This window comes from Hyla sarda, chromosome 7, assembly GCF_029499605.1.
Source record: "Hyla sarda isolate aHylSar1 chromosome 7, aHylSar1.hap1, whole genome shotgun sequence".
Lineage (NCBI taxonomy): Eukaryota > Metazoa > Chordata > Amphibia > Anura > Hylidae > Hyla > Hyla sarda.
The window spans coordinates 136,020,443-136,036,853 of NC_079195.1; the positions used below are offsets into that span (position 1 = coordinate 136,020,443).

The 16,411-nt window shown below is 37.8% G+C and overlaps 1 protein-coding gene across 4 annotated transcripts in view; it reads right to left on the minus strand.

The window, feature by feature from the left end:
* GRID1 (glutamate ionotropic receptor delta type subunit 1) overlaps positions 1-16,411 on the minus strand; it is a 1,339,076-nt gene that overhangs the window by 999,480 nt on the left and 323,185 nt on the right. For all 4 annotated transcript variants that reach the window (XM_056530786.1, XM_056530787.1, XM_056530788.1 and 1 more), the window contains exon 3: positions 1,088-1,372. In XM_056530786.1, the coding sequence (XP_056386761.1) occupies positions 1,088-1,372 (285 nt within the window). The remainder of the gene's footprint in view (positions 1-1,087; positions 1,373-16,411) is intronic.

Consider the following 16,411-nt stretch of genomic DNA (forward strand, 5'->3'; position numbering starts at 1 on the left):
ATGTATATTTACAGGTTCAGGCACCACAATTTCTATTTACAGGTTCAGTTAAAAAAAAAACAGAAAAACTTAAGAACCCCCTTTTAAAGTGGTACTTCGGTGTTTAGACATCTTATCCCCTATCAAAAGGATAGGGGATAAGATGCCTGATCGCGGGGGTCCCGCCACTGGGGACCCCCATGAACTTGCACGCCACACCCCCTTAGAATCAGTCCCCAGAGCGTGTTCACTCCGGGTCTGATTACTGTCGATCACGGGGACGGAGCATTGTGACGTCACGGCTCTGTCCCCGTGTGACATCACGCTCCGCCCCCTCAATGCAAGCCTATGGCCATGGCCCCAAGCTGATATTCCAGTAAGGGAATGTTTACATTACATTTAGTTGACTTTTTTTTATGCATGTTTGATTATTTTTTCATACAGATCTATTAACAGATCAAAATATTTTTGTCAAGTCATCTGTCATGGTTAGTAATGCCTGTCTTCAGATAAGACTTTTTGTACAGTGCAAGTATATGGCAGAAGGATGCTACATCTTGTTGCATACACTTACACAATCCAATTTTTTCAAGAAAACTTGTAATACTAATGGATGCAATGGATCTGCCAGAAAGCAAACTGCTGTTCTTAAAAGTGTCTTTTTTCATGCACAAAATGTAATTTTTGATTTTAAAGATAATAAAAAAAACTGGACATTTCAACAGGATACAAAAAATATGGTGTGAACCATCCGGCATTACCATTAATCTAAGGCTAACAGCCCTCCATCTGTTATATTTTGTAGTAGTTTGTAAACATTTTCAGAGCTAGATATATCATCCAAATAGGATACGTTAATGCAATACATCTATTCTTTGCAAAAATGCTAATTTATTGAAAATTACAGTCCAAGTCATAAAGCCTTCACTGGCAAATCTTTGCTGTAACTTATTCAACAATTATTTAGCTTGAGGTACTTTTAAGCCCAGTGGGAAATGACAGCAATATAAATCTAGTCTACATTATTTTGCCCCGGGAGCAAAGATAAAACACAGTAAACAGCCAAATAAAAAATAAAAATAAATAAAATACATTTTTGACTACTCACCGTAATTACTGTCATAAAATACAATGAATTTTTGCCATCGGAGTTCAGTTACAAGCTTCAACATGACATCATTGAGGCGAACTGGTGGTCTAGCAGCCAAGGTGTATTCCTCTCCATCCATGCTAGGATTAAATTGACAGACTGTTCTGGGAGATCCAGCAGTGTTGCGTTGTACATAGATATGAGGGATGTGCATGGCATTTGTCAGTGATTGAAGTGCATTTGCTGAGGCACAACCAGTAGACGTCACTAAGGCTAAAATCCCCTGGGTCATCAAGTCACACGCTGAAACACAAATACAACAAATACGGTTACTCTTTACGATGCAGAAGTTTGCATTAAATGGCATAGGCAACAACTGGAAAAAAAAACTGAGCTGGACTCTTTGAATGAAATACACAAAATACACAAAGTGGACCTTAAATGGGTACTGTGGTGGAAAACACACACACACACACACACACACATATATATATATATATATATATATATATATATATATATATATATATATATATTTTATCAACTGCTGCCAGAAAGTTTAACAGAATTGTTAATAACTTCTATTTAAAAATCCTTATCTTTCTGGTACTTATCAGCTGCTGTATACTCAACAGGAAGTTCTTTTCTTGTTTAATTTATTTTTTGTCTGACCACAGTGCTCTCTGCTGACACATTAGTATATGTGAGGGGGGAAACTTTTCAAGATGGGTGGTGACCATGGCGGCCATTTTGAAGTCGTCCATTTTGAATCCATTTTTTGGATTTTTCAATAGGAAGAGGGTCATGTGACACATCAAACTTGTTGTGAATTTCACAAGAAAAACAATGATGTGCTTGGTTTTAACGTAACTTTATTCTTTCATGAGTTATTTACAAGTTTCTGACCACTTATAAAATGTGTTCAATGTGTGGCCCATTGTGTTGGATTGTCAATGCAACTCTCTTCTCCCACTCTTCACACACTGATAGCAACACTGCAGGAGAAATGCTATCACAGGCTTCCAGTATCCATAGTTTCAGGTGCAGCACATCTCGTGTCTTCACAGCATAGACAATTGTCTTCAGATGACCTCAAAGATAAAAGTCTAAGGGGGTCAGATCGGGAGACCTTGGGGGCCATTCAACTGGTCCATGATGACCAATCCACTTTCCAGGAAACGGTTCATCTAGGAATGCTTGGAACTGGCACGTTCCCTGAGTTTTTCCAGCAAGATGGTGCACCACCACATTATGGGTGTCAGGTCCGAGCATTCCTAGATGAACAGTTTCCTGGAAAGTGGATTGGTCGTCGTGGGCCAGTTGAATGGCCCCCAAGGTCTCCCGATCTGACTTTTATCTTTGGGGTCATCTGAAGGCAATTGTCTATGCTGTGAAGATACGAGATGTGCAGCACCTGAAACTAGGGATACTAGAAGCCTGTGCTAGCATTTCTCCTGCGGTGTTGCCATCAGTGTGTGAAGAGTGGGAGAAGAGGGTTACATTGACAATCCAACACAATGGGCAGCACATTGAACACATTTTATAAGTGGTCAGAAACTTGTAAATAACCCATGAAAGAATAAAGTTTGATTAAAACCAAGCACATCGTTGTTTTTCTTGTGAAATTCCCAACAAGTTTGATGTGTCACATGACCCTCTTCCTATTGAAATAAACTAACGTTGGATAAAAAAATGGCCTACTTCAAATTGGCCACTATGGTCACCACCCATCTTGAAAAGTTTCCCCCCTCACATATACTAATGTGCCCCAAACAGGAAGTTAATATCACCAACCATTCCTATTTTATTAAGGTGTATCCATATAAATTGCCCACCCTGTAGTTTACAAATCTGTTTAACTTTCTGGTAACAGTTGATAAAAAAAAAAAATGTTTTTCACCAGAGTACTCCTTTAACAGTGCACACAAATGGACCTTCACAAGGCAGTATCACATCATATGGCTTTAGTCCTTTTATTTCTGCAACATACCGTACATCTTCACCAAGCAACAAAGCTCCAGTCAAATATGAGTCAACAAATGCTTTATTATTCACAATAAAAATTAAAAGCTACATATACATGGAGGATAAAACTTGACACTACAGACATACAGGTACATATGAATGTGATACATAAAGTGCATACCATTATTGCACAATGATCCATAAAGTGCACATCAAGTCAGTTTGAAGGAATAGAACCATGGCAGTAATGGACAAGCTTAGTATAAAGCCAGGGAAGGACCACAAAGCAGAATAGAAATGATAAGCACATAAGGGGTAGGTGGTACAGATCTGACTGCGTGCATTTTTCCTGTTGATTCCTTCCCTTGTGCTTATCATTTCTATTCTGCTTTGTGGTTCTTCCCTGGCTTTATATTAGGCTTGTCCATTACTGCCATGGTTCTAGTCCTTCAAACTTACTTGATGTGCACTTTATGGATCATTATGCAATAATTGTATGCACTTTAGTTGTATGTACCACCTTCATATGTACCTGTTTGTCTGTAGTGTCGAGTTTCATCATCCATGAAATTTTTATTGTGAATAGTAAAGCATTTGTTGACTCATATTTGACTGGAGCCTTGTCGTTTGGTGAAGGTGTTGTATTTTTGTCCCAGTGTACGTCCATTCTTTTGCTCGCTTTCCTGTTTGGAGTTAACATACTGTACATTCAAATGTCTACAAAAATATTTTCTTCACACTAGCAACAAAGCACGAATAACATGCAAAAATGTCCAGTTTTGGTACACTTTTCAGCTTTTCTGTGTACACTGGGAAAAGCTGTGAGGCCGCTCCTCTGCTTTTACCCTCTGTACATTTTTATGCTGTTTATGAATAAATTTCTTCAGGCAGGCTGAGACGGGTGAGTACATCCTTTTCTATTCTCACTTTACGTACACTGGGAAAAGTGATGGCAACCAGCTCACCCTCCTTTATGGAGCTGAATGCAGATAACATGTAATGACGTAATAAACCAAAGACAAAGGTGACAATTCTCCTCTTTCTCTCCTTCACAAAAGAGATCATGCCTGCAACATTCTTTCAAGAGTCAATAAGTAATTTTAAGACATACATTTTACAGAATGGTCAAAACACGATGCAAGATAAAGCACCTTGGGTGTAAAAACCTAGGGCAGAATATAGAATATTTAAATACAGTTCTAACCTTAGTATCTGAGGAAAGGGATTTAGGGGTCATTATTTCAGAAGGCAGACAATGTCATAGAGTAGCAGGAAATGCTAGCAGAATGTTTAGGTGTATAGGGAGAGGTATTAGCAGTAAAAAGAGGGAAGTACTCTTGCTGCTTTACAAAACACTGGTGATACCTCACTTGGAGTATTGTGCACAATTCTCCAAAAGGATATAGATACTTTGAAGAGAGTTCAGAGAAGAGCTACTAAACTAGTACATGGATTGCAGGATAAAACTTACCAGGAAAGGTTAAAGGACTTTAACATGTATAGCTTGGCAGAAAGATGACATAGGGGAAATAATAGAAACTTTTAAATACATAAAGGGGGACATTTATCATTGTTGCTTTAGTAAGCGAGTTCTTATTTATCATACTATGACAGGAGGTTGATACATTTGGAGCACATAAGCAAAACAAAAACGTCAAAGCTGAGAATTTTGTCAGACTTTTTTGCAACTTTTTTATTTTGCCCACGTACTGGAGTTTTGTAATCCAGGTCAGACCTAGAGTAGACTTGTGACTTTTTGTAAGGGGTTTGCAACTTTTTTTTTTGCCTACGTGTGACTTTCGCACATTATAAATACCTGACAAGTGCATAGTGAAACCTGAATTTTTTGGTTAGGTAAGGCTGGTTGTAACTTTTTGCTTACTCACAAAAGTCACACAAAAAAGTGCTTAGACGCATGTTTGACTTTTTGTACGACCTTTGTAAGCAATAAAAGGCTCTAAATACCTTGATAAATGTCCCCCCAAAGGGAATCAACACGAAAGCAGGAATGTATATCTAAAAGAAGAGAAACTACCACAAGAGAACATAGTTTTACACTAGAGGGGCAAAGATTTATGCAGTAATATAAGGTAGTAGTACTTTACTGATAGAGTAGTGGATGCATGGAATAGTCTTGCCGTAGAAGTAGTAGCTGCAAATAGTGAAGAAGTTTAAGAATGCAGGGGAGAGGCATAAGACTATCCTTCATATAAGATAGAGATAGGTATAAGGCTATCCTTCATATAAGATAGAGATAGGTATAAGGCTATCCTTCATATAAGATAGAGATAGGTATAAGGCTATCCTTCATATAAGATAGAGATAGGTATAAGGCTATCCTTCATATGAGATAGAGATAGGCATAAGGCTATCCTTCATATAAGATAGAGATAGGCATAAGGCTATACTTCATATAAGATAGAGATAGGTATAAGGCTATCCTTCATATAAGATAGAGATAGGTATAAGGCTATCCTTCATATAAGATAGAGATAGGTATAAGGCTATCCTTCATATAAGATAGAGATAGGCATAAGCTATCCTTCATATAAGATAGAGATAGGTATAAGGTTATCCTTCATGTAAGATAGAGATAGGTATAAGGCTACCCTTCATATAAGATAGAGATAGGCATAAGCTATCCTTCATATAAGATAGAGATAGGTATAAGGTTATCCTTCATGTAAGATAGAGATAGGTATAAGGCTACCCTTCATATAAGATAGAGATAGGTATAAGCTATCCTTCATATAAGATAGAGATAGGCATAAGGCTACCCTTCATATAAGATAGAGATAGGCATAAGGCTATTCTTCATATAAGATAGAGATAGGTATAAGGCTATCCTTCATATGAGATAGAGATAGGCATGAGGCTTTCCTTCATATGAGATAGAGATAGGCATAAGGCTATCCTTTATATAAGATAAGGACTATTCAGAGCATTCAGAATATTGGGCAGACTAGATAGGCCAAATGGTTCTTATCCGCCAACAAACTCTGATGTTTCTATGTCCAACAGTCTGCTATACATCTGAGCTCTACAACTACTCTTGCAAAACAATATTTAAGTAAAGGAAATGAAAAAAATAATATTATATATATATATATATATATATATATATATATATATATATATATATATATATTAACTACATAAAAAAAAATCAGTGTGTGTTTGAAAAAAGGAGTTTTCTCACACATATTTTCATCGAATGTTGTCACAAAAGTTCTAAGCTGTCAATTTGTAATCATATACATTCACAATGCTATGGCTATTCCTGGTTTCAGTCTTAGATTACATGATGTGTACCTCTTTAATTCCTCTTTTGATGTTGTCCCTTAATTTTATCCCCTGGTTACCTACTAATAATCCACTTCCCTTACAGTATATACGAGTTATGATCAGTGACATAAAGCACAGGTTGCTGGATAATCTAATGGCTGTCATAAGCAATGCTGTCACTAGGAGGAAAGAGCAGGAACATGGGTGCTGAGAAGTGGTGGAGTGCAGGGTCATTATGACTAAACACAAGCTGTTGAATTCTGGGAACTGCATTTTTAATGGTGAAATAATGAACATGCCCTACACACTGAACTAAAGAAGAATAGCAGTGAGCAGGCACTGAAATACTTTTTTTTTGAAAACTGAACTAATTGCTATAGACATAAAGGGCTTATGTATTTTTAAGAAGATATATTTCTGGTTACTGCATTTTTCTAAATTATCTGTCATTATTCTGGCAGAAGGGTTACGTTTTTTGATGTTTGGCTGAAGCATCATGCTTTGCTGTGACGATGCTCAGGCCAATGACATCTAATTCAGCCTCCACGCCCTTCCCAGGTGCATGTAAACACCCATCTAGTCTGTTTAGTTCTTGATGGTGTTTAAATCTGTCTGCATCATCTTTTATACTGCTCCTAGCTTGTTCTATTTTTTGTATTCTGCCCTCGGCTTGTTACAAGTTTATTAGTTATTTGGTACGTTTGCTGCTATCTTGGTTTGGACCTGGCTTGTTGATGCTTTCTCTGTCCGTGTGTTTATTCCCTGTGTTTTGTACCTTGTGCTTTGTATGATAACCCTTTGTGCCCTGACCTGTTTACCTGACATCTGTACAGTGTTGTTTATTGTTTTGAACCTTGTCATGCCCTTGCACAGGGAAAACAGGGACCGTCTTCCAGTTGAGGATTCGTCGCTTAGAGCAGATATTCAAGTAAGCAGGGAAAGTGGCTGTGGGTGTCGGGCTGCACATATTGCTGCCCTATGTGTCATTAGTGCTATGAAATAAATTATTGAATTATTTCACAAGGGTTTTTTTTTTTTTATAAAACTATAACATTTAAATGTAAGGAGTTGTTCTGGAGAAAAGAATGAAGAAGAAAGTATCTTAATGTATCACCATTCTGTTAACATGTTTGGGTAAAGACTGGTCATTTATAGGGTTACCTGTCATGTGAGCATACAGACCAGCTATGACCCACTTTGGTAATGTCACTTTAGAAGACACCTGTAAGCTGCCAGCCAACTCACTTAAATGGGTACTGCCAGATTCAAAAACATTTTATATGTTGTACATCTTGGCAAAACATTAACCTTTCTAATCTACTTCATAAGAAAATTGTATTTCCTTTTTATATAAATCATGGCATATAAAATCATGGCTTTGTTCAAGTTGAAGTACAGGCATGGACAAAATCCAGTAAGTGAGGGTGGGATAGCGCTCCTTTGTGCTCTCTCCAGTCTGATTTTATAAAAAAAAGGAAATAAAATGTTCTTATGAAGTATATTAGCAAGGTTAATGTTGCGCCAAGATGTACAACATATAAAAAGTGTATGAATCAGACAGTGCCTATTTAATGGTCATCATAAACACATGTAAACAGGGGTTAAAATACTTCTATTTTGATGACCTATAACTTTTTCATTTCTCCATATAAGCGGTGGTATGAGAGCTCATTTTTTGCGCCATGATCTGTACTTTTTATTGATAACACATTTGTGTATATAAAACTTTTATTCATTTTTTTTATAAATTTTTATGAATAAAATGTGACAAAAAAGCACATCGTTCACCGTACGGGATCAATAACATTGTATTTTAATAGTTCGGACATTTACACATGCGGCAATACCAAATATATGTAACATTTTATTATTATTTTTTACACTTTATGGGGGTAAAATGGGGACTATTTAAAGCAATCCTTTGATTGCTAATACTGTTCAGTGCTATGCATAGGGCATAGCACTGATCAGTGTTATCGGTCATCTTCTGCTCTGGTCTGCTTGATCTCAAACCAGAGCAAAAAACCTGTGGATGTCGGCCATTACCGATGGGTCTCTCTGGCTGCGATCAACAGCTGGGACCCGCCTCGCATTATCCGAGCATCGCTCCGATGCTCGCAGCCATGTACAGGATGTAAATATTCTCCTGGTGCGCAAAGTGCCGCAGCACCAGGATGTAAATTTACATCCATGGTTGTTAAGGGGCTGATTACATGGGTCTACTGTTGTGTGAGCACATGACTGATCACTAAATTGTTTGTGTAGCCCTTTATTTCTGTCATTGTCATCCACACATCCCCTATTACATGGCCCATAAGCATTTTTTTTTATCCGCCTAAAATATGTGATCAGCTGATTAACAAGCATTTCCTAGTTGGTTGACTTATTGCTGGGCTTATAAAAGAGGGCAATATCAGTTTGTTCAGAAAATAATCATTTTAAAACCAGACATAGTTCATGGACAAAAGTGATGTTGTTTCTGGAAAATATGCAAGCCCTATTTCCAGATCCAAGACAACCCATTTAAGAGAAAAATCCAGTTCGCCATATTATCAATTTCAAGTAAAGCCAGGCTCTGCAGAATGTAATGTGGTGGTAATAGCAAAGACAAAAAGGTTAATAGATAGCTCTATCTCAAGTATCTTAAGCGGAAAGTATAATTAGAGGACAATTTAATCTTTCAATGAATATCTCTATAATAAGGTAATGTACCCATCAGTGGAAGATCTTGGTTTTAAATTAGTGGCATGCGGGGAGTCTCAAATTTCTTTCTATTTCAGCTCTGACAAATCACAAAGTCTCAGATAAAATGTATTTTATTTAATGTGCATTTGTCAAGTTCTAATGAACAGTTTCTTCAGAGTGGTTTATAATTCCTTGTTTTAATGCTTTTCTATTACAAAAAATAAAAACCTTATTAGGATGTGGCTGATATAGAGGCGGTTAAGTGTCTTCTCTAAAATCAGAGTTTTCTGTGTGCTAAAATTGTCAAAAGAATCCATTTTTCCATTTTCATTACAATCTCATTTCCTTGAAGAGTATAGATATCAAGACTCATGTCTTCAACATATTCTAATGCATCAATACAAGCCCAAAAGGAAAACAACACACTTTCAACAGAGTCACCGGGTAATGATGACATCAAAGCAGCTCTAATGTAGTTAAAATATAGAATGGGTTCATTGTCTTTGACCCCTTAAGGACCAGACCCATTTTGGCCTTAAGGACCAGACCAATTTGATTTTTGCATTTACATTTTTTCCTCCTCACCTTCTAAAAACCTTAACTCTCTTATATTTCCATCCACAGACCCATATGAGGGCTTGTTTTTTGCGTCACCAATTGTACTTTGTAATTACATCACTTATTTTACCATAAAATGTACGTCACAACCAAAGAAATATTATTTATGTGGGTCAATACGATTAAAATGATACCCATGATTATATTATTTTCTATAATAGTACCGCTATAAAAAAATCTCAAACCATTTTAACAAAATTATTATATTTGAAATTGCCCTATTTTGACCACCTATAACTTTCTCATTTTTCCGTATATGGGGCGATATGAGGGCTCATTTTTTGCGCCATGATCTGTTGTTTTTATTCGTATCACTTTTGCTTAGGTTTTACTTTTTATTAATTTTTTATAAAAAATTTTTGGAACAAAATGAGACAAAAAAGCTGCAATTTTGGACTTTTTTTTTATTTTTTACGTTTACACCGTTCACCGTACGGGATAATTAACAATATGTTTTAATAGTTCAGACTTTTATGCACGCGGCAATACCAAATATGAGTATTAATTATTTTTTTACGCTTTTTTGGGGGTAAAATGGGAAAAGCAGACGTTTTACTTTTTTATTGGGGGAGGGGATTTTTCACATTTTTTTACTTTTTATTTTACATTTTTTTACTTTTTTTTACACTTTATATGTCCCCATAGGGGACTATTCAGTTGATTGCTAATACTGTGCAGTGCTATGTATAGGACATAGCACTGCTCACTATTATTGGTGATCTTCTGCTCTGGTCTGCTCGATCTCAGACCAGAGCAGCAGACCCCGGGAGACGGCCGGAGCAAGGTGAGGGGACCTCCGGCCGCCATGCTGGATGATCGGATCGCCGCTGCAGCGCTGCGGGCGATCCGATCATCCATTGAAGTACCGCACTGCAGCAGATGCCGTGATCTGTATTGATCACGGCATCGGAGGGGTTAATGGCGGACATCCGCGCGATCGCAGCCAGGACTTGCCGGGCATGATGCGAGTACCACTCCGGTGCTCGCAATCATGTTGGCGCGTAAATGTACGTTATGGTGCGTTAAGTACTGCGTCACCATGACGTACATTTACGTCCATTGTCGTTAAAGGGGTACTACCGTGGAAAACTTTTTTTTTTTAATTAACTGGTGCCAGAAAGTTAAACAGATTTGTAAATTACTTACATTACTTACACTTAAATTACATTTAAAAATCTAAATCCTTCCAATACTTTTTAGGGGCTATATACTACAGAGGAAATGCTTATCTTTTTAGATTTCTCTGATGTCATGACCACAGTACTCTCTGCTGACCTCTGCTGTCTATTTTAGGTACTGTCCGGAGCAGCATATGTTTGCTATTAGGATTTTCTCCTCTTCTGGACAGTTCTTAAAATGACAGCAGAGGTCAGTAGAGAGCACTGTGGCCATGACATCAGAGAAATCTAAAAAGATAAGCATTTCCTCTGTAGTATATAGCCCCTAAAAAGTACTGGAAGGATTAAGATTTTTAAATAGAAGTAATTTACAAATCTGTTTAACTTTCTGGCACCAGTTGATTTTTCCACGGTAGTACCCCTTTAAGTCTCTATGTACAGAAATTCTTAGACACTGTAACAGAATATATCTATATTTAACAGGACCCCATCATAATAAGCTCTTCATAGTTTTTTCCCAAAGTTTTAAAAAATGTTTTTTTCTTGCCTATATTATGTATGCCTACCATCACTGGTTCTACAGTGCAAATTTTTTCTTAATTCCTGCGCAGAATCTGTCTTTTAGTACTCTTTTTTTTTTTTGCCCATGAGATCACAAGTCTGACTCTCCAAATCTTCCAATGCCTACTAGTTACAACAGGATTTAAGACTTCCTGTGAACTACAGGATGATAATCATCACCTACCAGATACCCTCCTGCTGGCTTGCAAATTCTTCCCTTCCCAACTCCATCTGCTCTCTCTATGGAATCAGTATATAACAGACATACACCTCCCCTAAAGCTGTGTCCACAGATGTGGGTTATTTACTAACGTGTTCCTGATGGTATTTTATTGGGTTTTGCGGCACAATTTTTATGCATGTTTCATGCGCCAGATTTTGTGCCCCAAAAAAAACCAATAAATCCACTTTTATCAGAAAACCCTAAAAAGGGGCGTGTCCCTGGCAAAAAGCCTCGACAAAAGGGATGTGACCCTGAGATATTTACAACAGCTCAGAACAGTTGTAAAAAAAAGAAAACTACTCTCTACTCTTAATAAATCAACCGCATCGTGTTTTTTTTTGCTTTTTTCTGTTTCTGCTGTGAATTTTCCAAAATTATGTAAAAAATTAAGCTTATACCATAATTGTGCAAAATATGGTAAAAACTTGTAATTTTACCATGCTTTAGGAAATTTGCAGCAAAAAGTTGTCACTATAGGTTAATTAATTTACTTCTCTTGACAATGGCCCTCATTTACATCAGTGTAGTTTTCTTTGGCGGATTTTGTTTCTGACAGGTGATTTTCCACGGTATATACTAATGTATCTTGTATTTGGTGATTTTCTCTACATTTTGCTTTAATTACACCTTCTCTGAGCTGTAGGGTCTTCCAGAGCTCAAATCCACCACATTTTATGGAAATTTAGTTTTTTTTTTTTTTTTCAGACACTGCCCTTTCCCTCATAGTCACACCCCTTTGTAGGGTTAAAGTGGAGAGTTTGTATTGTCTTTTGGATCTTTTGTCAGAAATTTTGTCGCACGACACAAAAAACCCTACAATATCTACTTGGAAAAGCCTTAGTAAATGAGGCCCAATAATTTTAGGCAAAAACACATTGGCTCTCATTCACTAAGACTTTTCTGAGTAGATTTTGTATGGTTTTTTTTTCTGTATCATGCACCAGAATTTCCGACAAAAAATCCAAAAGACCTTACTAACTCTCCACTTACAGAAAACCAAACAAAGGGGTGTCGTAATCAGGAAAAAAAAAACTACACTTTCGAAAGAAACTTACAAATTTACTAATGTTTCCACATAAAATGTGGTGGATTTGAGCTCTGGAAAACCCAACAGTTCAGAGCATGTGCAAAATGTAGGCAAAATGGACAAATAAAAGATACAATAGTAAATAAGATGGAAAAACATCTGTCAGACACAATAACCCACAAAGAAAACTACACTACACTCTTTGTAAATTAGGGCTATTGAGTTAGAAAATGCACGATGGACACCAACCCACTTATGAGTCTATTGAGCTCACATGGGTGATTTCCAACACTAGCAGCCTGATAAGATGTATAACTGCGATAATTAAACTTCCCATCCAAAGCCAGAGGATTAAAGGAAATCTGTCATCAGAATCACCCACACTAAACCTGTTACACAGGCTTGTAGTGCGGGTGATCCTGATTAAAACGCTCCTTACTAGTGTTGAGCGGCATAGGCCATATTCGAATTTGCGATATTTCGCGAATATATGGACGAATATTCGTCATATATTCGCTAAATTCGCATATTCGTAATATTCGCGTTTATTTTCGCATATGTGAAAATTCGCGTATGCGAAAATTTGCATATTCGAAAGCTAGCATAAACCAAATCTTGCATAAGTGAAAATTCGCATATGCAAAAATTCGCACGCCGTCTCATACAGTAGTATTAGAGCCTTCTTTACACCACACAAGCTGGAAGCAGAGAGGGATGATCACTGTGATGTTTACTATGAAAAAAAAACTGAAAAAAAAAAAACGAATATTCGTAATTACGAATATATAGTGCTATATGCGCGAATATTCGCGAATTCGCGAAAATGCAATATTCGCGAATAAAATTTGCATTGCGAATATTCGTGAGCAACACTACTCCTTACCTGGTTAAAAATGGTTCAGCGCTTCTTAAGATATCTATATTTTTATTTTTCTGTTATTCCCTTGCTTGGGACTCAGTGGGAGGTGTTATCATCTGGGACTTGGCCACACGTCATTCTAGCTGGGCGGAGCTGCCGCCCGACTCATGAATATTCATGAACTTATCCTCCTGGTCTAATTCTTCTTTCTCGGTCTGTTTGTGAATAAATACACCCTCCGTCCCTCCCTTCCTCCCACCCCTGGCTTTTCACTTATGCAGCCCGTCTTCTTACTTGTATAGGGCTGCAGCTTAAGTGAAGTCGGGGGAGAAAGCCGCTTCCGGGTGTACGGAACGCGGCGCATGCGCGGCCCTCCACACCAGACCAAGAAAGAAGAATTAGACCAGGAGGATAAGTTCATGAATATTCATGAGCCGGGCGGCAGCTCCGCCCAGCTAGAATGACGTGTGGCTGAGTCCGAGATGATAACACCTCCCACTGAGTCCCAAGCCAGGGAATAACAGAAAACTAAAAATATAGATATCTTAAGAAGCGCTGAACCATTTTTAACCAGGTAAGGAGCGTTTTAATGAGGATCACCCGCACTACAAGCCTGTGTAACAGGTTTAGTGCGGGTGATTCTGACGACAGATTTCCTTTAATGGGAAATAGAAGCCGCATTACAAAACCTACATCAATGTGCATTTGTTAATCAAAATGAGGCTTATTACATGCACACCACATCAGCAAAAAGAAGTAGGCAATATGCATATGCAAGAATGTGACTAGGATGTGGATGTGAAACGCTGCTGGAATTAGCTTTTCTGTGTAACACACACACACACACCGATGTCCGTCCTATCTGTATACAGTTTAATGAATGATAAGACGAGCCACAAAATGGATGCCGAATATATAGGGCTATGCCTGGCTGCTGGTAGTCTGCATCCTGCATGTGATTCAGGGTCATCCCGCCTACTTCCCTTCCCGCCTTGCCTTCCCGCGTTCCCAGCGTTGCTTGCCCCATGTACTCACATGTGGATCTGACATTTTAGATGCCCTGGAGCCTGGACTGCAGTAAATGGAGTTTAATGAAGCGACTCCCGCGATAGAATCGGGGAGATATTCACATTCGTTGTGAATCTAATATTTCATGAAATTCGTAACAAATTCGGGTTCGTTAGCTTTGATTCGCTCATCTCTAATTAAGACTTAATCCTAAATAATAAAATTATCAAAATGTTGCAGGGGTACATAGAAAAAAAATCATGAACGTGGTATGTATATATATATATATATATATATATATATTTCCAAAATATGTTGCACAATAAATTGACTGCTAAATACGCTGGAGTACCTATAACCAAAGGGCTTGTTTTGAGCAATGGATGGTTGTTTGCATTCAAATTTTCTCAGCTTGGTCCAAACAAGTATTAAAGAAAAAAAAAAATAATAATAATAATATATATATATATATATATATATATATATATATATATGTATGTATATATATATATATATATATATATATATATATATATGTGTGTGTGTGTGTGTGTGTGTTATTCAGTATGACATTCAGATTACAGGCGTCGCTATTAGAATTACTGCCACAGAGCGGCACAATGACAGAGTCTGGATGTGTCAGCAGGCTTCCTGTGATGATCTGAATTGGCAGACTATGAAACGACTTCTAAACTCTCCCTGCCTGCCTGCAGTGAAGCGGGCTTGAGGTCAATGGATTTCCCCTGTGCTGATTGTATTGTCAGTAATGCTGATTAGTGACCACATAGTGTCTGCTTTCTCTCTAGTCAGAACAAATGAATGGATTCACCACTGTAAAGATCTGTATTGCCAATAATGGTGATTAGTGCACACACAGTCTCTGCTCTATCAGCACAATGTCAGGGAGGGAAATGCCTGTCTTCGGAAATGGCTGCAAATATGTAGGGTTGTGACATCACAGGGCTGGCTTGCTGCATGCCGCCATGTGATCCTGCCTACCCGCCTTCCCAGAATTCCTTGTCCCATGTCCTCACACGTGTAGCCACCATTTTAGCCCACTGGCCCGCACCAAATATAACAAGTGGAGAGGGTTCACAAGGAGATGCAGGATTAACAATTCAACGTCCATTTCGTTCCGACCTCGAACTTCTTCTGGCCTCCTCTGACTTCTTCTCATCAAAGGTGCATTATAAGACAGGTGATTGGGAGAGGGGAGGGGTTATCACCATGACATACAGAAAACACCGAAGTGCAAAAACTGTTTTAAAAACATGTAAAAAACAATCTAATGACTTACTAAAAGGGCCCAAATTCAGCCTTATCATTTAGACCTAAAGGACCCAAAGCTCCTGTCCTCAGGATCCACCTTGTCTTCATTTGTTTTAAAAGATTATCTCTATTCTGACCATTTTTTTTTTTGTTTTGGGATATGCTGTAACCATGCAAATTGAAGCAATTTTGGGTCATTTTTATGATGTTCCTTAACATGTTTTATTCATTTAAGAACACCTTTCCCTGTTTTCAAGGAGTACAAATGGTCACGAAACCTTGTTGTCACACCCTATCGGTCCAGCCAAGACATTAGAGAGAGTGTGATGGTGCAAGGGTTAAAGCTGCCAGACCTCTGGGTATCCACTACTAGTCCCAGCAAGTCACCAAATTAACCCTTAGATAAACGTGTTTCCACCAGAGCTGCCTTCAGAAAGGTGAGCTCATATATCTAGAGATCAAAGACCAGAGCTGATTAATTAAACATTTAATCTGATCAAAGGTATCACAGTGCTGACTATATAAAAATACAGAAACAAATGACATACAGGTATAAAAATATATAAAAGAGTTTTGGCAAGACAAGTTCAGAAAGCAAAAATGAAGTCCTTACAGCATGATGATATAGCAGTCCTTGTCAATGAGAGTCCATATCTTGTCAGCTTGTAGCACAGCCTTGAACACCCCGAGTCTATCATTGTTAGATATTATATATCTGCCTTTT